The sequence below is a fragment of the Falco punctatus genome, assembly GCF_963210335.1.
Source record: "Falco punctatus genome assembly, chromosome: 1".
Taxonomy (NCBI): Eukaryota; Metazoa; Chordata; class Aves; order Falconiformes; family Falconidae; genus Falco; species Falco punctatus.
Window position 1 is genome coordinate 114,840,064 of NC_137580.1, and position 22,943 is coordinate 114,863,006.

At 42.6% G+C, this 22,943-nt stretch overlaps 1 protein-coding gene across 13 annotated transcripts in view; it reads left to right on the forward strand.

Moving 5' to 3' along the window:
* The first annotated feature begins 689 nt into the window (after positions 1 to 689).
* The window catches only part of NARF (nuclear prelamin A recognition factor), a 36,950-nt gene continuing 14,696 nt past the window's right edge, over positions 690 to 22,943 (forward strand). For 8 of the 13 annotated variants that reach the window (XM_080395716.1, XM_080395722.1, XM_080395721.1 and 5 more), the window contains exons 1-12: positions 1,068 to 1,194; positions 2,148 to 2,228; positions 3,246 to 3,389; positions 5,075 to 5,207; positions 6,324 to 6,458; positions 10,468 to 10,548; positions 11,371 to 11,489; positions 12,358 to 12,487; positions 13,176 to 13,248; positions 15,840 to 15,977; positions 16,547 to 16,704; positions 17,294 to 22,943. The exon at positions 17,294 to 22,943 is cut by the window's right edge and continues 5,221 nt beyond it. In XM_080395716.1, coding sequence (XP_080251842.1) covers positions 3,315 to 3,389; positions 5,075 to 5,207; positions 6,324 to 6,458; positions 10,468 to 10,548; positions 11,371 to 11,489; positions 12,358 to 12,487; positions 13,176 to 13,248; positions 15,840 to 15,977; positions 16,547 to 16,704; positions 17,294 to 17,535 — 1,284 coding nt within the window. In that variant the 5' untranslated portion in view covers positions 1,068 to 1,194; positions 2,148 to 2,228; positions 3,246 to 3,314 and the 3' untranslated portion in view covers positions 17,536 to 22,943. Of the gene's footprint in view, positions 1,195 to 1,658; positions 1,825 to 2,147; positions 2,229 to 3,245; positions 3,390 to 5,074; positions 5,208 to 6,323; positions 6,459 to 10,467; positions 10,549 to 11,370; positions 11,490 to 12,357; positions 12,488 to 13,175; positions 13,249 to 15,839; positions 15,978 to 16,546; positions 16,705 to 17,293 lie in introns of those variants that run through there. The other 5 variants (XM_080395720.1, XM_080395717.1, XM_080395728.1 and 2 more) reach the window with 5 other exon arrangements.

Consider the following 22,943-nt stretch of genomic DNA (forward strand, 5'->3'; position numbering starts at 1 on the left):
TGCAGCTGTGGCTGACTCTGGTTCTTGTACGGCATTGCCATCTGTGCCTAACAAAACCCTTGTCTGTGGATTAAAGCTATAGACCTCACCTGGTACCAGGAGGGGATTTACTTGGCATATTTGATAATCAAAAGTTGGTTTAGACAGGAAACCCCATGTTTGTGGGAACTTCTGTGGTTTAATTTCTAAAATGTTATTTTATACTTGAAAAATTTCTGCGTGCAGCTGTAGGCGTATGCTTATACGTGTATGTTCAAGGGGGGGGGAAAGCAAAATGTGGGTTGAACCTTTCTGTTCAAATGTTACAACCTGGCATTTAGAAAGACAAACACTCTGACAGAAATCATAAGCATCTTGATGCTGTGGGGCCCAGGAGCTGCAGGCGGCTGACGTGCGTGCGTAATAACGCTGTGTACAAGGGTTGGCAATACCTGCCTGGGAACAGCATCACCGATACTTGTGTTTTGTTACGGAAAGGGGAGATCAGAGTATACTCGTTAAATAAAAGGGTGGTGATGATGTATTTAGTAACTTCTGTTACTAAATATTCCATTTAAATTACAAAATACTATTCCATTTAAACGGGACTGAGAGAAAACAAAAATCGGGGGGGGGGGGGGGGGGAATGTGACTGCAGTGTGTTTTGAAAAATAAGTGGAGACGCTCGGGAGAAGCGGCAGGCCCGCGGGAAGGGCGTCGGTGTCGCCCGCCGCACCGCGCGGTGCCCCCGGAGCCGGCGGCTGCCGTCCGGGGCAGATGCCGTGTGCAGCCGGCGGTGCCCCCGGCCGCCGAGCGCAGGTGCCTGGCAGGACGCGCGCGTCCCCGCTTCCCCGGCCGGTCGGACTTAACGGCCCGGGGTTGGGAGTCCCGGTGGGGACGCGGGCGCGCCGCGGGGTCCCCCCGACCCGCTCGGCGGGGTCCCCCAGTGCCCGCCCCGCGGGGTGCCGCCGTGGCCGCCCCAGGGTCCCCCGGTGCCCGCCCCGCGGCGAGGACGCGCGGCGGCGCTGCCGGCGGCGGCTACGTGACGACGCTCAGGTCCACAATGAGCCCCGCCGCGCGGGGGGGCGGGGAAGCGGCGGGCCCAGCCGGGAACCTGCCGGCGACACGGCGGAGGGCGAGGCGCCGCTGCCCCGCCTGCCTCTGCCGCTAGCCGCGGCCGCGCCTGCCGGGCACGCAGCTCACCGCGGCGGCGAGGTACGGTGCCCGCTCCTCCGCCCCTCTCACCCCCTTTTCGGGTTGCTTTGGGGTTGTATTTATTATTACTATTGTTAATTTTGTTTTTCCCCGCGGAGCTGAGGAGCTCGTGGCCGCCCCCGGACCGCGCTGAGGGCGGGGGTCCCCGCTCCGCCTGCGGAGACAGGGCCGCGCTGCGAGGCCCCGGGGCCACGGCTGTCCTCCGGCGGCTTGTACCGGGGGAGCGCTCGGGAACACCACCCCACCCCCCGCAGCACGTAACGGGGAGGGACCGGCGGGGGCCCGCGGGTCATTTGTTGGTTAATGAGGGCCGGGGCCATGGGGCAGCACGTGAGGGGCGCGGCGGGGCCGCCCCCGCCCCAGGGGCCGCATTGGCTGCGGGCGGGCGGCCCGGCTCGGCGGCGGGGCGGTGCGGGGGCAGGAGCGGAGCGCGGCAACAAAGGGCGGCGGGGACGGGAGGGGAGGGAGGGGGTTGGGGGCGGTGGCCGCTCGGGCGGCTCGGCTCGGCTCACCTGCCCGCACCGCTCTGCCTCTCCCGCAGCCCCGGCGGCCAGGACCGCTCGGCAGCCGCGCCAGGGCCGGGCAGCGCCGGCGCGATCGCAAATGAAGTGCGAGAACTGCACCAAAAAGGTGAGTGCGGCGGGGCCGGCGCGGGAGGTGTCCCCGCACACACGCAGCCCGGTGGCGTCCCGGGGCGGCTGCGGCCCCAAGGTCACCGGCCCCGGGAGCGCCCGGCGGGGGGCAGAGAAGGGGGGCGGGGGGCGCTGGGGAGTCGCTGCCCCCCGCAGGGGCGGTGTGAGAGCGGGGCTTTGCCCGGGGGGTGTCGGTTTAACACCTGGGGGAAAAGACCTGTAAAAGAACCGGGTTCGTTTTTCGGGACACAAACGTCTCGGCGGAGGTGTTCTTGTGAGCGTGTTTAGTGTAATAGGTGCGCGTCTGATGCTTTGTTTCAGGAGTGCAGTAAGAAACAGAAAAACGATGATACGCAAAGTACATCTGTTGATGTGTTGAGTTCAAACGATGGTTTCGAAGAGGTAATGTTCCTTCATAAATTCTGATACATTCCTCCTTGTATTCTTTTGTTGTTGTTGTTGTTGTTGCAGAGGTGGTTAGTAGTAGAGAACTTCCAAATACTAAATATAACTAATGAACAAGCAGTTGTAAGCAGTTATGAGCACTTCCAGGCATCTCATAACATGGGAATCAAAGTGAAATAAAAAAAGACCCTTACTAATGCAAACAAAACAAAAATTGATGTACTAAAATTGTTTTGGGTGTCAAAAATCTTTCTTGCATCAAGTTTCCAAAACGGAGACAGAGCTTGTAAGGAGGAAGGAGGAGTTGTGATAGTACAAGTGTAAAAAACGTCTTCTTACTCTTTATATTAGGCAAACTTGAAGATTGCCTCCTGTTCTTCAACAGATAACTGTTTCCCTGAGAATGGGTTCTTAATTGAGGGGGTTTTGTTTATGTTTTTTGCACACAGTCTGGTTATGTTGCGCTGCTGTCCAAGTATTCCTTCTTCCCACAGATGAACTGCCAAGGGTATTGTAGCCAGAAGTATGAAACTCCTGATCTTATGGTATATGTTCAGTGTAGCTGTAGGACCGCGTTGTTTGTTGTATGTTGTGGTAAAAAGCCAAAGCCATCTTGCTGTTAGAGAGCACCTGGCTGTTAAAAGAGATTTAGTAGTTCAAGTAAAAGTTTTATCAGTTGCTTGGTAAGTTGATGGGGAATGTCAGCTCTGAAATGCGATGCAAATTAAGTTACTAGAACATGGACTAGAAGGCTAAATTTAGATCTGTGTTTACACTTAAACATTTTGCAGTTTCACAGTAATAATAGGAGCAAAAGTCATGAAGAAGGATGGAACAAATTGCTTTGATTACTTCTAAGTAGTCTTGGATGTTATGCAAGTGTCATGGATTGTCTTGTTTGAAACAAAACAGTGACAGCATGTCTGCTCTTCAGCTGGGTGGCTCATTGCAGAGGTCTTGAAAATTGGTCAATCGTTATTAAATACTTGTTTACTTCTCTTTCTTCCCCCTTAGAAAAATGAGTTTCATACATTGGCTAATGCTAAAATACTCCTTAGTGACTGCCTAGCTTGTGACAATTGTATGACATCAGAAGAAGGAGCCAGAGTTTTCCAACAGAATCAGAAGGAGCTCTTTCATATTCTTAACCTTAACAAGGTAAAGTGACACGAACAATAACACAGTTTTCTGTGAGGAGGAGGCAATTGCAGAATGACTAAGCAGCTTGGTTTCCCAAGGCAGATAATGTGAACATTCGTCAGTATGTATTTTTTCTAAAGAGGAACTGAAAACTTAGGCAAGATGAGAATTAAGTCCTTAAAATAATTTTGTGCTAGAGATGCAATATCACAGCACTTAACCTAAATGCTAAAGTTACTACATCTGCAGAAGTAAAATTTTTGGGAAATGTTACTACCTTGTTACTGTAGTAAGAAATTAGTCTGTGGTTCAGTGTTTATAAATACTTACATCTTCATTACGAGGACTGTTCTGGGTGGTTTTGGTGCCAGTGTATCCATATAATATAGTTACCAAGGCATGTTTCTGAAAGTAGAATTGTTTTTAATATATATATTTGAGCTGACTATATTTGGAACAGAATTTTTTATCCAAATTCTTAGCAAAACTTAACAAATTGTTCTATTGCTGTCTTATTTTCTGTTGTTCTGGATTTCCTGGAAGCTAGTTGCTATGCATGGTGCTCAGTTCTTTAGATCTTGATACTGAATTAATTTATTTCTGCTCCAGACTTCTGTGCCCTTATTTGATATGCGAAAGCTAGCAGAATTGATGCTTTTTCTTAATTTTACATAAGTGTCATAAATAGAGGCTTCATTACATAGTGATTCGGTTTTCTTAGAACTAGTTTAACTCTCCAGGCAGCAGAATGTTGTCATACATGAGAAAAACAGAAGAAAAGGGGCCTGGGGGGAAATAATCTTTCAGGGTCGCATGGGTCCTGTTAAGAGAGCCTACGATACGGGGGCAGCCAGGTGCCTTCCTCAGAACTTCAGGGGTCCAGAAGAGGACAGTGAGAAAGAGAGATGCTTTCCAGGCAGTTATGAGCGTTACGTGAAGGGTCATTACGCAGTGTTTAGGGTGTCTAAGTACAAACCATGGTCTCAGCATTTTTAGGGGGAGACTTGTCTCTGGCATAGTCCTGGTTTGTCTTCCAAGGGTTCCACTGGTGTGGAAAACATCCCAACTGAAACACAAGCTTCACCTGCAATTCAATGTCACAGTCACCATCAGAGCTATAGAGCTGCACACCATCTTAGGTATTTTCAACAGGTTCTTCAGTGCTGACAAACACTGGTTTGTTGAGGGTCTTATCACGCCAGTTTCTCTCAACAACTTCAGCGATAGACACACAAGAGCCTTGACAAAGGATCAGATCTGTAACTTGCTGGGTTGGATTTGTAACTTCAAATGCCCGTGCTCCTGTAAACTTCAGTTTATCTATTTATTAATGTTTAAACATGCTGCTTTTTTCATATTGGCTAGAGTGTTTCATACTGCTATAACGTTGTAGGTGCTGAATGTCTCCTAACTTTCCTTATGCCATTTGGAGACCAACCACAGTTGTCCTAGGAGGGATGGATTTCTCTGAGCTATATAAAAGAAACATCTAGAGATGAGCACTGACAGGATCAGAGGAACGTCCTGTTGTGCTGTCAGGAAACTTAGTAGTTGTTTCACAGGGGTTTTAAGGACGTGGCCCACTGAAGCACAGGACACTGAGCAGTAACTCCAGGAGTGGGAAAGGGAGGGAAAGCAGGGAGCTTTACCCTGTTGTAATTACATACCTCGTTTCCTTTGTTGTTTTTTTTTTTGTTTACCAGAAATGTGATACCTCAAAACACAAAGTGTTGGCAGTGTCTATATGCCCTCAGTCATTGCCTTATTTTGCTGCTAAATTCAGTCTCTCTGTGAATGATGCAGCCAAGAGACTCTGTGGTTTCCTCAAAAGTCTCGGTAAGTTTGGGGTTGTTACGATGGTGGGGCAGAAAGGAGAGATTATTTCAGGGTTTTGCTTCCTCAGCAGAATTCTTTGTTACGCAGTTGTAAATGGCCCTTGCACAATCGAGTTTGAAGTAAGCACTCTGACATTAATGACAGCGCGCCGGCGTGACGTACACCAGTGTCAGAAATGGATTGGAGGCATTACCCTGTTGATAATAAAGGTCACAGAATAGAAGGACATTACAGAGCTGCCTTCAAAACCTTCACTGCCAAGAAATCGGGGAGGGTTTGTTCATGAGCTTAAATAATAATTCCCCTTATTTTGTAACTTGAGGGAAGAAGTTACCCTAAATGCTTTCAGTCCTTTTGGCATGTTATATCTCTAGAAGATTCTCAGTTTTGTTTTGCGTGTGATTTCACATTACAGAAAAAAGAATGGTTGTATCTGTCTTTTTTTACGTTAAAGCTGTATTTCCTTTGCTCTTTGTACTACATAGGCTAAGTTTTATGTTAAAAAAACCAAAAATACGTTGCCTGTTGGTTTGGATTTTTTCTTTTTCTATGTACTTAAGGGAAGAAGGAAAAAGACAGTGATAAACCTATAAACTGCTTCCTCTCATATATATGTATATGCATTTATATTTTTCATAGGGTTTATGCATTTCTATACCCAGTACATTTTATTAATCTAAAAGGAATGCTAAGTTCTGGTGGGCCTCGGTTTCTTAGAATGCGTTCATTATCTGTGCCTCACTTGCTGCAGGGACGTGCTCAATATTACGTAGGCATATAGGCAGTTTGTTGCTAAATAAGCAGACAGAAGTTCTCTGCTCTGTTCGTGATATGCTCGTGTACCTTTGCAGACAACTTCAGCGATGGAAGATAATGCCTCTTGGCTGGACATATTTTTGGGGGATAATGATACCTGACTTCAGCTTGTCTTGAAAAGAACGCTCTTTTCAAGAGTCATTGCATATGGGACAGGAATGGTGAAATCCCATTCAATTAAACAAAAAGCGAGTATGTGCTGAACCCCAAGCTTCTCATAGGGAAGTAGACAGCTATAAGAAGTTTGCAGGATGGAATACATTCTAATAATTTGCTTTTCCTTTCTGCTTTCTTTCATAGGGGTGCATTATGTATTTGACACCACTATAGCTGCTGATTTCAGTATCCTGGAGAGCCAGAGGGAATTTGTGCAGCGGTATCAGCGGAGGAACCAGGAGGAGCATGCCTTACCAATGTTTGCCTCTGCTTGCCCTGGTGAGAACAGATTTTTCCAACCTTCCTGCACTTCAGCCTAGTCTCATTGGAACTGCCAATGAGCTAAGGAAAGGTGGTTTCACTTGGGAGCTTTACATGACAGGGCGTTTTGGCTTTGCTTTTGAGAGTCACCAGATACTGCACACTGTACTTGCTACCAGTAGTGCTGACCATCCTTAGGGCATTTCAGTGCATTGCTAGGTGGGCCTGTTTTTCATGGGTTGTTGGGAGAGCAGGATTTGTTTCCAACAAGCATAATCAGCTTTCTCGTATGTAAGCGAGGTGCCGCAGCCATGAATGTGAACCATGCAGGCAAAGGAGGGTGTGATCATGCTGGATAAGCATGTGCTCATTCACTGTAGGGCCTTAGTGGGGTACAAAGGTTGCAATCTATCCCTAATCTGCATCTTACAGTTTTCTGCTGGAGCTCTGTAAAAGGCAAGGAGTATAAATCCTGTTGTTGCTCTGGGGGGGGGGAGGCGGGGGAAGACTTGCTGCAGTCCGCAGCCTCTGATAATACAAAGAACCTGATTTCCTGTGCTAGTGTTTGTATGTGGAATTTATGAGTCAGTTGTATTTCCCATCAATTCTATAAAAGGAGCTTGCATTGCGTATGAATCTTTAGATAATGAAACTGAGGTATGGAGGTACTGAAGTTTTTAGTGCTCTGCGTAAGACTTCAGGAGAAATTAATCAGAACTGGATTTGAGGAGTTAGTGGCTGCTGCTTGTGTGTTCAGACCACAAAGTTTAACATGGTATTTCCTTATTGAAAAGAATCTTTAGGGAACTTTGCTAACTGATATAATTAAACCACAACCACCATTACTTCAAGCAAAGTTTTGAACTTGCCATCATTCTTAATGACTGTGAGATGATTATGTTGTAACACTTTCAAAATAATTCCACTTACGAAATAATTCCCACTTGAAATAGTACAGATTTGACTCGGTGTCTGTCTTTTGAGAATTTTGCACCTGAGAACTTGTTCTATTATGAACAGAACCTGCACTTAACACAACTGAAAAGATGTAGAACATTCAGTCATTGTTTACTTTTGCCGTTCATTAGCACAGTCATTTCAGTTTAAGTATGATAAGTCACATTTCTAAAAGGGAAGTATCAAAAAGGAAGCAAAAGTAACTCCTTTGCCTATTCCCCCCTCAACTCCACCCTAAAGTTCATGGTGTTGCTTTTCAAAAGGCTAATAAAAATACAAAAATATGTTTTTCTAGCTTTGAAAAAACTTCAGTGTTAGATTATGCCAACATTGTTATTATCTTCAATGCTAGATTGCATTCTTAAAATAAATGTTACAGTGACAAGAGAGTCAGTCAGAGTTGAGTTTGGTGATCCCCAGAATCTGCTGTTGTCATTGAATTAAAAGTATAAATACTGCTGTTGGAGTGATACTTGTACTTTTGTTTGCTCTGTGTATTCTGTAGTGGAAGTATCTGGGTTATGCTTTAGGAACTGCATACATGTATTAAGAGGAAAGTGTCTTCTCCCCGCCCCCCCCTCCCCTTAACTGTTATCTTAGTGTTACCACCTATCTGCAGGAGCAGACATACTGTATGTTGCTTTTTTCCCTGTAAACCCTGTGAAGTTGAAATAACCCCCTATTACTTAACTTCGTCTTGTTGTACATTGTTTACTTAAAAGAAATCCTCAGGTTTTGCATTTTAGAACTTCTGAGATAATTTTAATTTTCTTCATCTAGAAACAGCTCAGACTATGTTCTGCTCTCACAGGAAATATTTTAAAATAGTTAACTGAGCACTTTTCTTGTCTTTATCTGTTGTATAAAAGATTGTTTCTGTTTTCAGTGCTACTTATGGCGTTAGCTGTCTGCTGTGGTATAGATGTTAGCAGAAGCATGGGTGCTTTCCACTTCTGGAAAAGCGAAATATCACTGTAAAGCCATTCTGAAAGCATGGGGTATTTTGTTCCTATTGACAGCAGTTACAGGAAAAAAAACCATAATCTGTAATCTTTAAAGTAAGGTTGTTCACTGTTTCCTGACTTGGAGTGCATTTTCTGTTCCTCATTCTCCTTCTTCTTTCTGCCCCCAGATGACATAAATTTGCCCCAGAAATGCTGTTTACTGAGAGTGCTTATCACGGTGTGTTTCACATAGTTCTGTAGATATAAGGTCAACGTGAACTCAAGAACAACTGCTTTACTCTTGTTTATCTTTGGGTATAACAGAAATACCACCCTCTGCAGGAGTGGTCTGTGATGTAGAATCTACCATGAGCAAAAGAGTATAGCCCATATAGTCCCAGAACCTAACAAAAGGGCATTTTATCATCTTTGTCTTAATTTTTCTTACATCCTCCTCCTTCTCTTTGAAAAGAAAGAGAGCTATTTTTTTCTGGGGGGGGTGGGGGTGGTGTTTCTGTTGAAAGTACAACAGTTTAACTACTCATTGTATATGTAATATCTTGGAAGTAGTCAGTTCTCTTTGTTAATTTACCAAACTGGTAAGCAACAAGAACCACTTGCTCTGGGAGCCAGCCAGCATTTTTAATGCATTGCCATCCTCTGTGAACTCAGGTCAAGAGGGCAGGCTTGCAGCACACACAGGAGGAGCATAAGTGTTGGGGATCCAAGTTTTTTTGTCCCAGTCAACTAATATCCTTTTACAGAAATGGGGTTTTACAGTAGTGGAAGTTTTTATTAGTTTTTCTGCACTTCATGCTGATTGGTAGATATTTATAGCATGCATCTTTGTGATCTAATCATGATAAACCACTAAAAACAAGGTGTTCTGAAGTATATCTGTAAGAATTTATACAGTGATTTGTAGGGGTTTCTTCTTGTTCTTTGATACTAAAGCAAGCCGAGAAATGGCTGAGAATCGGAAGGAATGCGGGAAGGTGTGGGGGTGCAGGGGTGCTCTGATGGAAGAACTGGGTATCTCGGGCTTCCTGAGACTGGCTGTGGAATTTAGCCCCGCTGATGAGTAGGCAGAAACCGCTAGCGTGTATGTGAAGTGCAGATAAATGCCTCCTGTTGCTCATTCACCAAGGCTGCCTGTATAATTAAGCAGCGGCTAATGGTCATTGTGGAGCTGCCAACTACAAGATGCTTTTTCCATCTTCTGCAAGGAAAGAAACAATTTAAGAAATTGCTTTGGGCAATACCTGCTGGAAGTCTGTTGGGATTTAGGGAGTTTTCCTTATAATTCATGACTACAATATCCAAAATGCTCTAAAAACTAGCCTCCTAGCAGGAGTGCAGTGGTGATTAATGGCAATCATAGTTGCAGTATAACGGAAGGACTTTTCAGAAATGCTACTAAAGTACAAGGCAGAATGTTTTTAAAAACTCTGTTTTGTTTGAAGCAGTTTTTGTTCTATTAGACAGTACTTGAGACTAAAGCCAATTAAGAAATAGATGCGTATCTCTCTTATACAGAATATGCTAATATGGCCTTTTTACCCAGCACCAAGAAATTAAGTCCTTTGTTGCAGGTAGTGTCTTGGATTTAAGTCCAGGTTGAAGTTGGACATTAAGCAAACTTCCTACTCAGAGCCTAGCGATTCAGCGTAGTCCTGCCACCCTTTCTACAACAGAAAGGAATGCTTGTTGAAGGTGATGCAAGTCTTTGAGATTTTCCATGGAGACCAGTATCTGTTAATCTTGAAGTCTGTACTGTAACAAGAATTGGGAATATTTAAACAGCTGGAGGATCCTCATATTTCCCTAATACATTTCCATCAGTAAAATGTTATTACACTGGGAAAACCACTTTGCCATAGAGAGATGAACCATCTGAACAAGGCTTGGATTCCAGGTCTGTGCTGCTGTTGGCCTTTGTGACTTAATTATTACCAGGCGTTTACACATACGTGTTAATTTCAAGCTTAAGAATTAACCTATGGGGTTTACCTTTCCTGGGCAGCAGGTACTTCACAGCAATTTTTCTCTTTTATATGAACACTAATCTGTTTGACGTTAAAAGGTATCTTCTTCTGTGAAGTGTGATATTTTTCACTATTTCTTAGTGCCAAAGGCAACACACTCCCATAGAAGGCTGGACCTAACACTTCTGCACAGCTTGGGTATCTCGTTCTCCATTCATGCAGGTGAAGCAAAATGTTCTGAGTGCTTGCTGTGACAGGTCCTGGGCTGTTGTGTTGGTGAGAGCTGCAGTGCCTAAGAAAGAATTGCACACCCTGCATATCTTGATCTGCTCCTGTGTCAGCTCCTGTTGTGGAAGGTGGGGTTATCATAGAACCTCTCTGAGTATTGGGGTGGTCTGAATGTACGTAGCTTGTCATAGCTGACACGCTGAAGGAGCCTGGTGAAAGGGAGGGGGACTCTTGAGTAACTAAGAATGTTGAGCACAGAGAGATTTCAGTTGATTACTCTGTGGGGGTGTTTCTAAAGAAGGCGTGGCTACTCTAACAATAGTAAAAGAAGCCGTTTTTTTCCAGGCTTAATCCATGTGCATCTTGTGATAATGCTTTCATGTGACTTCTGTTGTAGAGGAGGCAAGCTGAGTGCATGGATATTAAATCTCAGAAAACAGAAGATTACAGTTAAGCAGCTGAACAGAGTACACTTGTTGTAGTATCTGGTGATCCAAGGGCTGAGGTCTAGAAAGTCAACTTACTCTTTGTTAGCTGGGGTCCTGTTCTTTCGGCTTTGTTAAATCTATGCATTGGAAAGGGTGTAATAGGTCGTGAAGTTCACAGTGGCTTCTAGGTCTACAATTAATGACACCGTGAATTATTGATAGCCAACTCTAAAGCATTCCTGCAGTTCCCAAGGTGGGGCTTCCAGCCTGCACGGGAATGTCCTATCTCCTGTGAAGGTGTCTTCGTTTTTAAGAGCTGTTCTATAACTGCTGCCATTTTGCCGTGCCTATGTGCCACTTCACTAACTGTGATTTTCTGCCGTTCCAGGTTGGATCCGGTATGCTGAAAGGGTACTTACCAATCTTGTGACCTCTCACATTTGCACTGCAAAGTCTCCGCAGCAGATCATGGGCTCTCTGGTGAAGGGATACTTTGCCAGGCAGCAGGTAAGTAATTCTGATTTATTTTTTACCATTACACTCTTCTAAAAAGATGGGCTAGTGGGTTTTAATATTGAAATATGGATCCTGGTGTATTATACAGTGATAAAGCATCCTTTTGAATTGTTTGTCTGTTAATTGAAGAATAAATGGTGCTCTGCTGTTACACAGGTGCTCATGATAAGAAGAATGTACAATGAACCTCATTTCATGTGGTGCAGCGTGAGCCAGCAGCAATCCTTGCGCTCGCTGTGCAACAGGGGCTTAAATATTGATGGACAGAATTAAATCCAGGGTAGCTAAAGAGATTTTTGTTAAATGCTGCCTGGTAGTTGGATAGCACCGCCAAAACAGGAGCGCAGGAGAGTAGTGTAGGAATTGCCCTGTTATCTGGGATCAATAAAAGTATTGCATCCTAGGAATTTACTTATCTCAGTTTTTTATGTTGAAAAAGTTGCAGTTCTTTTTATGTATCCACATATTATGTGGGAATGCATTGCTGTCTCTACATAGAGAAATACCGATGGACTTGCTGTGGATGAAAGTGAATGAGTGACAGCTAGAAAACAGAATTCTGAAGTTCTGACTTGCGTTCACTTTCTAAGGCAATCAAAAGCTACAGAAAATGTGGTCTGAAGGAATAAGTAAAGTTTCAGCCGGAAGACTTGGCTTTTGATGTTTGTTGCTGATGCTTTGTGACTTCTGGCAAATTACTTCATCTGTGTGCAGCAGACTTAAAATTTAATTGCTAGGGATTGATTACTAGTATTACCTGCATAGTTTGTGATGCAGGTACAGGTTTTGTCCCTGTAATCTTTCATGCTGTCACTTGCTCTTTGTGGAATTCACATGCAGTCTCTTCTATGTTCCACAGAACTTGTCTCCTGATAAAATTTTCCATGTAATTGTGGCGCCTTGTTATGACAAAAAACTGGAAGCCTTGCGGGAAGATTTCTACACTGCCTTGTATAATTCACAGGAAGTCGACTGTGTTCTGACATCAGGTTAAATCTTCTTTAAACTTACTATGTATAAAGATACAAGTGAATCACCATTGTTAGAATAGTCTTCGTGCCAGACTTTGCTTTTTTTCAAGTCTGCTTTGGTTGCAAGGTTGTCTTTTTTTTCTGCTTTAAAAATCAGTGCATGTGTTTGTGCTACTGGTAGTATAGATATTGTATAGGTAAGACAAAGTGAAAAATACTTTCCTTCTAAGTTGGTATTCATCTGAAAACAAGGTTCAGGTATTTGGTTTTGACAGCCTCTTGAGAAAGATGAGAGTTATGCAAATTCATATTTAAAATCATTGTCTTGCTTGTCTGTGGCCATTATTTAATCTCCGCTGGGATTACTCATTCTAAATGTATGGCATCCGTGGCTTTTTGGTGTGGCTCTTGTCCTTAGGCTTAATGTCCAAACTGTGTATCCTCCTTTTTCCCCTGCAGCGTAGAAACGCCTTCCAAACCTAACATAACGGAAAGGCTAAGGATAGCATTAAGCAGAGTCTGGAGCAGGGTGAAGGCCCTTTTCTTGGGGGCTGGAAGTGTCAGGCTTCTCAGTTACTGGTGCAAACTGACTCATGAGAATTGGAGGATGTGACTGTAAGCGCATACGGGTGTTGGAACAGTGATCTCCTACAGCATGTGCGTTTTGCTTTGTGTTGAAAATAAAATGTTATATGTTTTCCTACAGGTGAAATTGTCCAAATAATGGAACAGAAAAATGTGTCTATGAAAGATGTGGCTGAAATAGCTGTAGATAGTTTGTAAGTAGTTTTGTTGTGGATATTGCTTCCTTATTTTGATGACCGATGACAACACCTTTGAGCATATTCAACATAAATGTAGAACTTCTCAAAAGAATGTTTTTTTTCTTTTTAAAGAAAACCTTTTTTTCTTTTTAAAGAAAACCTTTATTAAAGCCTGAGTATACTAAAGCCTCGTCCTGTATATAGTGGCCAAAAATCCCCAAAGTATTCTCTTAGATGTTCACTGATGTATATAAAAGTAATACAGAACAGATAATATAAAACTGTATGTATGGTCTAAATACAAAGTGGGTAATTGAAGGTAATGATGCCTATCTAGTAACACAAATATTTACGATATTTGAAGATTTTTGTAGCTCCTTATTTGTATTTTAATGCCGTAATATTAGACTTGACTATATCAAGTTCAGGAGTTGCTGGTAAGCCTGACTGGCTCAGGGTGTTGACCCCATTCAGAGTTCTCGTATGCTTGAGCTTGCCTAAAGCTGAACAGTCTCATCTGCCCCCCTCCAACTGCCCAGCCTCACACAAAGATGCTGGGATGCGGTCGGGGCTGACCATCTGTTCTGTGCTTCCCTCTCATTCACAGCAGCATCTTGACAGTAAATTTCCACTTCCCCTAATATGTTCATGTAGAATTGATAGAGGCACCCTTTCAGGAAATGGTAATTACTGGGGTGTTTTTATACTGAGGACAGCAGTTTTCCAGATCAGATCAAATTGAAACATGCTTTAGATGAAAATCAGACAAAGCATCAAATAGATCTTGTTTGCTTACTGTATGACTGGCTCGGAAAGCAACATGCATATTGTTTTAATTCTCGGGGTTAGTTACAAAGCCTGGTCTCGCTGCTCCCTGATCTTCGTTCAAGTGTGACAGATGTTCTTTGGTATCTTTCCAAAGTGGTGATAGTGGAGCAATCAGCAGGCTTTCTTGCGCAAAACAGAAAGATCTGGAAATTTTTTATAAATCTTTTAAACTTTTGGATAGTATCCCACTTGGACCCTGTCTAGACTGGAGAAATTTAAGCGGTACAGTGGTAACATTTTCAGAGCTGTCTGTGTAGTGTAGCCTGCTGTGATTACCTCTACCAGAGATTGCTACACAGAATGAGAATTACGTCAAGTTCTTAGAGACATAATCACATAGGGTTATTTAGTTCTAAATCTGCCTGCCCAATAAAAGAACAGGCTCTTATTCAGAATATACTTGTTTTATTGGACCAATTTATGTTGGAAAATGATGTTAATATTTAAAAGCTGATAGTACTGGTTCAAACTGTGAGACCTGATGACATAAATGTTTGCTCCTCTGGGGTCTTAAAGGTAGATTTTGCATGGAAATTTATATCAGTTGAACTCCTTTTAAAATAAGTCTCAACACAGCAGCAATTTGTGGTATAGTTCTTGGAATTGCAAAAGTAGTATGGATAAAGTAACTCGTGTTTGAGTTCTCACTTTCGTAGCTAGAGAATGCTAACAAATAGCAATGGGCTAAAATTAGGAGACAAAATCACCCAAATTTATTTAAAAAACCAAAACAAACCAAAAAAGTTGCAGTACTTCCTAAGTAGATGCAGTGGCGTGGCACAGATGGGACAGACATTCTAAATTTGTAAGCTTCAGCTCTGTAGTGATTAAAATATTTCTCTGCCATGATGAAAACTTCAGTATTTTTTGTTAGCAAGGTGTTTGCTGTGGTGGTTTTCACTGTGGTTTCATGGCTGAGCGCTGTGCTGGGGCTGCTGCTCGGGCAGGAGCTGGCAGTGTGGGCCAGGGAAGGTCGTGGCTGGGTGTCCTAGGAGGAAGGGAATTAGACTGTATCTGGAGAGGCTTTTACACACAGGAGCCAAGGACATAATCTGTCTGTTTGCTAATCTGAAGATGAATATCTCTTCCTGAAACCAGCATTACCACACAGCCCTATTGATTTCTCCTCTGCCAGAAAGGAGCGTGAGGCTGCAGAGCTGCAGTCTTTGGCGGCTGCCAGCTCATCAGTGCCGATTTTCACTGAGGGAGAGCTGAACCTTCAGGAGAATGCTGGATACGATTTGGATATGATTTCACTAATTTTCTTTACTGAACTATAGTGTAGCAGTTACCTTAAAAGTATTGCACTAGCCTGGCCGCAGCTGTGCTGATTTGGTGTTATTTTAGTGGCGCAGTGTTACAGACTGTGACAAACAGCTTCTGGGGCAAGAGAGTTGTTCGTCAGCGAAGGCTTGTAACTCTGAAGTACTTCCATATTCTCACAGGCTAAAAATGACTGACTTATTTTTTCCCAAAAATGTCTCCAGAGCAGTGCGTGGTTGTTAACCAAGTCTTTAGGCTGTGCTGAATGGGCATTCTTAGAAATTACTGTTGCTCAAGGGTGCTGAACATGGAAAGCCATGCATCCTGTTGCATTTTTTTCATCATCTTACTGCTGTCCTGAATAGTTTTAATTTTTTTAGGCTGCAAATAACAAAAATGTTAGTATGTTCTCACTCGCTACTATAAAACTGTTTTTGGTGGGGGAGGCAAGAGAAGGGGAAGAACATAGTATTTTACTGAAGTGAAGTTGATTTTTCTTTCTGTTGTTTTCTAAGGTTTGGTGAAATAAAGGAGGGAGATGTAGTAAGGCATGAAGGGAAGAGATCCGATGGTTACCTGGAGCACATTTTTAAGCATGCTGCAAAGGAGCTTTTTGGCATGGATGTCAAGGAAATCACCTACAAAGCATTAAAGTAAGTTAAGAGTTTTGTGTCCTTGGAATATGGCACTTGGAAGGGACCTACAAGATCATCTAGTCCAACTGCCTGACCACTTCAGAGCTGACCAAAAGTTAAAGCATACCATTAAGGTCATTGTCCAAATGTCTCTTAAATGTTGACAGGCTTGGGGCGTGACCCGCCTATCTAGGAAGCCTGTTTCAGTGTTTGACCACCCCCTTGGTAAAGAAATGGTCCCTAATGTCCAGCGTCCTGGTTTAGTTGGTGCTACAGTGAGTCCCAATGCGGTTATTGCAGAGCTGGCTCTTTTGCTGGTAGGCATGCAGACCTGTACATTTGTTGCTATGAAGTAGCTCATGCTAGCTTTAATTTTTAATAACTTACGTGCCCTCAAAAATTAAGTGTAATTCCATTCTGAAAACTGAACCCCAACTTCTGCTTAATTCAGTTTAGAGACTGGAAGAGTTCGGCTTAACTGTTAAACCTGTTCTGTTCTCTTCAGAGCATCTGAATAGAAACTGATGCAGCTGGATCATCCCTTTGGTAACGCAGGAGTTTAAAATATTCTCTGCATATCTTTGCAGGAACAAGGACTTTCAAGAAGTTACCCTTGAGAAGGATGGTGAGACAGTGCTGCGTTTTGCAGCAGCTTATGGCTTTAGAAATATCCAAAACATGGTTCTGAAGCTGAAAAAAGGAAAGTTTTTATACCATTTTGTAGAAGTCCTTGCCTGCCCAGGGGGTAAGAATAATTGTGGATTCACAGTCGTTCTGCACACATATCTTGAACCTCAAAGGAAAGTTGTCTTAGAGGCTGGCACTTAGTTTCATTCCCTCTTAATGCTCTTCTTAATCATCTAAAATGCTTACTATTTAATGAACAGTCCAGAACACCAATTACATGTGCAAGGTTGGCTCAGAAATAGATTGGATTTTCTAAAATTAACCACAATGTTATTTGCTCTCTTCTGACCTATAAATAAGTGACAGTGTGGCTTTTATGATTATTTCAAACCTCAGAGGAAATATTCTGAAATAGTGGTTGTCAAGGGCAAGAAAAGAGACAAGGAACATAATTAAGATCATAAAAACACGGAGAAGGCAGAAAAGATTGCAAACAGAGAAACCTCATTTACGCTGAAGTGATGTTGATATTGGAGTCACTTTAAGTAAATACAAATTCTGACAGCATGGAGGGTAGCTCATGTAGAGAGACAACTTTTTTCTTTAGACAAGTATGAAAAAAATTCCAAGTTAACATAAATTTTCTTTTCATATCAAATATTCATCCATCACCCTTGTGGCTTTTTTTTTTTTTTCTTTTTCCTAAGGGTGCCTAAATGGAAAAGGTCAGGCACAAACTGAAGATGGAAAACCAGATAAAGCACTGCTTAACCAGATGGAAGAAGTGTATGCTGCAATACCTGTTCGACTTCCAGAAACCAATGCGCACATACAAAAGATGTACCAGGACTGGCTGGAAGGCATGGACTCTAAGAAGGTCCAGGAAACTTTGCACACCAAATACAGTGCAGTAAATCAAACAGCAAGCAATTTGGATATCAAATGGTAATAAATCAAACTTGCAAAAGATTTGCTTATGTTAGTTACAGATTCAGCACTGGAAACATTCTATGCAATCGCAGATGCTATGCACTAGCCGAGTGTATGAATGAGACGCTTCCTACTTGTGGATTATTATTTGTGAAGAACCATTGCTTTTTAAAAACAGAAACAGAAATCTTCAAAAGCCCTGGTTCCTGCCATTGTCATTTAACTCTTACTGTGTGTAATCTCCTGCGTATAATGGGTTTCTTTATTCAAAAATGTGTTCTTGCAAGGTACATAAGCACTTTCTGCCAGGGGCAGGGAGTGTAATTCCTGATGGAAGTTACTCCCTGAAGTGAAGGGTTCCCTTCATTTCACAAAATGGGCTCCCCCGAGAAGGTGAGATTATTGTACTCCTACTCCTAGGTGTGCAGTCCGTTTCATCACAGGAAAATGGTCATCATGAATTTCAATGTTGTTGTGAAGTAACTTGGGATTTACTTGCCTTGTTAACAAAAAAATCCCTTTACAGGGACAAGTGTGTATATGGAGAAGTGTAATGAATTTATATATGCCTTTTATCCGTATCTTAACAAAACCTATTCAGTTCCAGAGCTAGTCACTATTCCTTACTGATGTAATGTTTTGTTAGGAACAGGATGTTTCATGTAAGCTGAACTTGGGGAAACCAATGCTAAATGGTTACAACACAGTCCTTTGATAAAAATAGTTCTAGGTAAGTTGGTTGGTACAAAAAGAGAACTTTTCCTTGTAAGTTTTCTTAGAAACTTGCAGCTAGGAAGAGTGGTGCTGCTCATGTTGTCTGGCAGCTTTAGGAGAGTGTGACGTGCTCGTGTACTTCACGTGAGCACATGCATAGTACAGCTTTGCTAGATCTGCTGAGCCAGACTTACAGCACTCTTGTTCTTTCATGTTTCAGTACACAGAACACCAGATTGTTCTTTCATTTATCTCCTTGTTGACAGACTTCTGTTAAAATAACTTTATGGAGTGCCTCCAAAAAACCAACCAAGTAGCAATGCTTGTGAGCTCATCAAAGTTACTATACATTGGCTTCATGAATTTTGGTGCGCTTAATTTTAAGTGTATCGTAGAGGTCTCATTTGACAGACATCTCAAAGTGGTGTGTAGTGCAAACTTTTCTGCAACTTCATGAGTTGGCAGAGGGTTATTGAAGAATGCGATGGACAAAAAAAAATTGAATCTACTGCCAGACTTCTTCAAGTTTTCCTATTGGAATCAAATTTGTTCACAATTAATGGCTGTTTGAAGCTAGCAAAGTTTCAGCTTTCCTTTTCCAGTCTGAAAGTGTGGGTGGGCTTTTTTAATCATTTCAGGCAGTTTGAATGAATCTTGTCAATTTCTTAATATTGCAGCTGCTTGTATGAGTAAGATCTAATACTGCAAAAAAACCTGTGTTATTTGAAATACGCATTTAACTTGAACACAGTGGATGAGATAAATGCATCAGTGAAGTCGATTCAGGTCCTTGCATTGCCTAAACAACAGAGGCTCGAAACGAGACAGACATAAGTGTGTTACCCTGATGACAAGAGATCTCTTAATGTGAAGCTGTTAATAGAATTGCAGCTTTCAACGGAACCTCCACCTAAACAACAGAACATTTCACTGAGAGATGTTTTCTTTCAAGTGAAAATGAATTTGATTACTGTGTTAACCTGAATGCACACAATGAGATTATACCCGTAAATCAGCCTTTAAGTTGTTCCTTGTTGTAATAAAAACATTATACTTAACGTGGTGCAATATCAGAACATCTACAGAAATCTACCTCTGTACAGGAAGGGAGTCTAGAAATTGTGGGAAGACCTATGTATAGCTGAAACTGTAATAAATGTCTGCTAAGGAAAGATGGTGGTGTTGCATGAAATTGCTGAACAGATTACTTCTAGAAGCAACATCCAACTCCTTTGGTCTAATTTTCTTTATCTGTCGTAATTTCCTCCAAAAACTTCACCAGATTTATCTTGTAATAAAGTAGCCTTGTTCTGTTTGTATAGGCATACGTTTCTATGTATATATGGTTTATAGCTTGATGGCATGTTTAAATTATATTGTTTCAGTTCTTTGTATGGTATGCTTATTTTTTTTATGTATGTATACTGGATGAAATGGTACGGAAAAGTTGCTTTTCTGATGAAATCTTCACAAAACGACACAAGAGCTGCCTTGCTGTTCTGAAAGGATACCCTTGAACCATTTGTACAACTTGAAAAGTACTCACCTTGCGTAGGTGGCACTGCTGTTGGCGTTCCCTTTTGCCGCTTGCCTGTCGCGCTGCAGAGCCTTCCCGTGCTGCTGGGAGCCCCAGCAATGGGCCAGTAAGTGAAATCGGTCTGTGTACAGTGTGCTGCGCTCCCACCACGAGGGAAATTGGTGGCTCAGTGTGTAAAATAAACTATTTCAATTGAACCCACCATTTCTTCCATCTGCTCAAGTGTTTTAACCTATTGGGATAGTAGCAATGTAAAAATCTAGTGGGTTGTCTGCCACAGTATTCTTTCTGAAGGCAAGGAATGCATCTAACCGTGCAGTTTTTAGTGGCTAGGTGGAATGTATGTATTATAACTAGTGACTTACAGTGACTGATATTTGTCCTTTTTTTTTTTTTTTTATGTCAGCTTTTGTTTTATAAGACTTTTTGGAGTAAAACCGATTTGAAGTTTTTAAAGCCCTCTTTAAAGTGCCAGTTTAAAAGAAAAAAGTGGGGTTTTTTACTTAACTGTAATGAGTCTTTTCCCCCTCCACCTTCTTTCACAAAAATTTTAACATATGTTGAAAAACATTGTTGCAGCTTCATATATAGTGAAATCCTTGCCTAAGATTTGATTCTGGCTTTTACATTTACAGTTGGGAAGTCTTGTTGTTGACAATACATGTTTCTAGCCACACTTTCTGAAACTACAGCATTATTTAATTCCCGGATACAATTTTGGCAACTAATAATTTTCATTGCTACTGCCTTTTCAGCAATGGGAAAAGTTCCTAGAATGGTCACAGCCACCGTGCTTTACTTCTTAGTTGAATGTTGTGCTGAGACAATCTTGTCTCTAAATGATTTTTAGAAAATACTAAAATGGAGGGATTGTGGGGAAGTAACTGGAAATGCTGAATTCATTTGGAAATTGTCTTGGGGTAGAGCATATCGAGTGCTTGATGCGTTGGGTTACGGTATTTCATGCCGAGACTGCTAGAACAAGGGATACGCATTGTAAAGTACTTCTGCTACGCCTTCTTCAGTAAGTTTGCCTCAGCTGCAGCACCTTGTGTTTGTCCACTGTAGTTAATGAACATGGACAGACGTGGACTATGCTATCACTTAGATGATGTGAACGGATAAATCTCTACACAGCAGTCTCAACTGGATTATATTTGGATAATGTTCAGTTACCTAAATTTTGGTGCTTTGTATTCCAATGGAGCATGACCATGAATTGTCCTAAATAAATCTTGGTACCAAATTACGTACTGTTTCTGTGTTACTCCATATTAAAAACTCCTTAAGTACGTTTTGTTTTAACATAGGTGCTTGTCTGGTGAAATGGGCATGAATACTTGGTGAGGCTGTAACTAATACCGTATCAGGTATTTGTGAGTGTTCTGGCTTACAGCTACACTTCAAACTGATAAATGGAAGGAGAAATTTGCTGGATAGCAGTAGGAAATGGTAAATTGCTGTCTAGAACTGTAAAGTAATATATTGAATCGTAGCAAGGCAGACAAGCATCTAGTGGCTTTAAAGGTCTCTTCCCAGGGAAGATATTGCTGGGTGAAGCCAGCCTATGGGGGTTGGGTAGTTACACTGAGGTTTAATATATAGAGTTATTTAAAACACTGGTGCACAAGGAACAGAAAAGACAAACTTGCGTGTAGCCTGATGCTGACACAGTTGGGGAAAGGACGACAATCAGCCCCAACATTGAAGAGGAAGATACTTTTTTTCATCAATAGGTTTTGCAAAGATGTGTTTAATGAATTTAGCAAACATTTCTATAAACTCCTTCCACAAAGCACTAACCAGACCCAAAGCTGGCATGTGTTTTTTCCAAGGCACAGCGAGGAATGGTTACCTGGCCAGAGGAAAGGAAGAGGAGCTCATCTTCAGTCTGGCACGGAATAGAGATGTTCCTGTTACTGTGTAAATGAAGGACTAGTAAGGGCAGGTTTGGAGGAGGAGAGCCAAGATGTTATTAATGTGTCCTTAGCTACTGGAAATGAAAAATAAATAATGAGGATTTGTGTCAGCAAAGCAAAGGTAATATTCATTTAAATGGTGCAGAGCTCAATCTGTGAGATTGTGCTCCTCGGAAATCGTGGTGTTTCGGGCCCTGGCTCCACACTGAACACCTGAGTGCTCCTGAAAAATGGTGTCTGAATTGCACACATCTATCCGCTGAAAAGCAGATGTTCCTCAGTGCGAACGACTTCTTTTTTCCTCAAAAAAAGACTTAAAATACATATAAACCAACAGTAAAATATAACGGAAGACCTAACTGTAGGAAGAACTATATAAAGTCTTAATTGGTCTTTTTGTCAAATGTGTAGCTGTTCATTCAGTTTAAGGAAAATTAGTGTAACAGGTCAATAAAACCCTTCGGCACCCGGCTGCTCGGGTTTTACCCCCCTTTAGTCCGTACCCTGCGGGGCTGCGCTCCGACCCTGCGGTTTGTCTTCCCCGCCTGCGGGGGGCGTTACACGCAGGTCCGCGCTAAATGCAGGGAGCGGGTCCACCAGCACCAGCGCCGCTGCGCCGGGGACATTGTAAAAAGTGTGGGACGCGCTTGCAGGTTCTACCGAGATTTGAACTCGGATCGCTGGATTCAAAGTCCAGAGTGCTAACCATTACACCATAGAACCGGGTGGTGGCACTCGCCTCCGCGCGGCCGGAGAATAAAACTACGGCAAACAGAGCGCAAGGCTGCGGCAATGTGGGCCCCGCCGCGCCTCGGGCCCGACCGGCCGCGAATCCAGCGCAACCTACACATTTGTATTTACTCCGCCTTTCTGCAAGGTGCGATGCCTTCGCAGCATAACGATCGCCAAGATGCAACGTCAGAGAGCGACCAGGACCGGCAGGACACCCTTTAGGCGCGTAAACTGAACGCTCCTCCGTGCAGCGGCGCTCGGCGGGCGGCCCGTGCTTTGCTAGTGCAGGATGTACAGCCTTTCCACACAGGTTGTTCACAGCGTTTCAGTACACTACGGCATGTCTGAAATTTTTCAGATGATTCATGTAAGAATGTACTAACCTAGCTGCAATAAATAATAAATATGGGTGGGTGAGTGTCAGGAAAATTCCATGGTTTGTTTCTCTTCAAGTTTAAATACGTTCATCAGGTAGCAGGGCATGTCCGTAGGTTATTCCAAACGCCCCCGAAAAACACTCAGTTT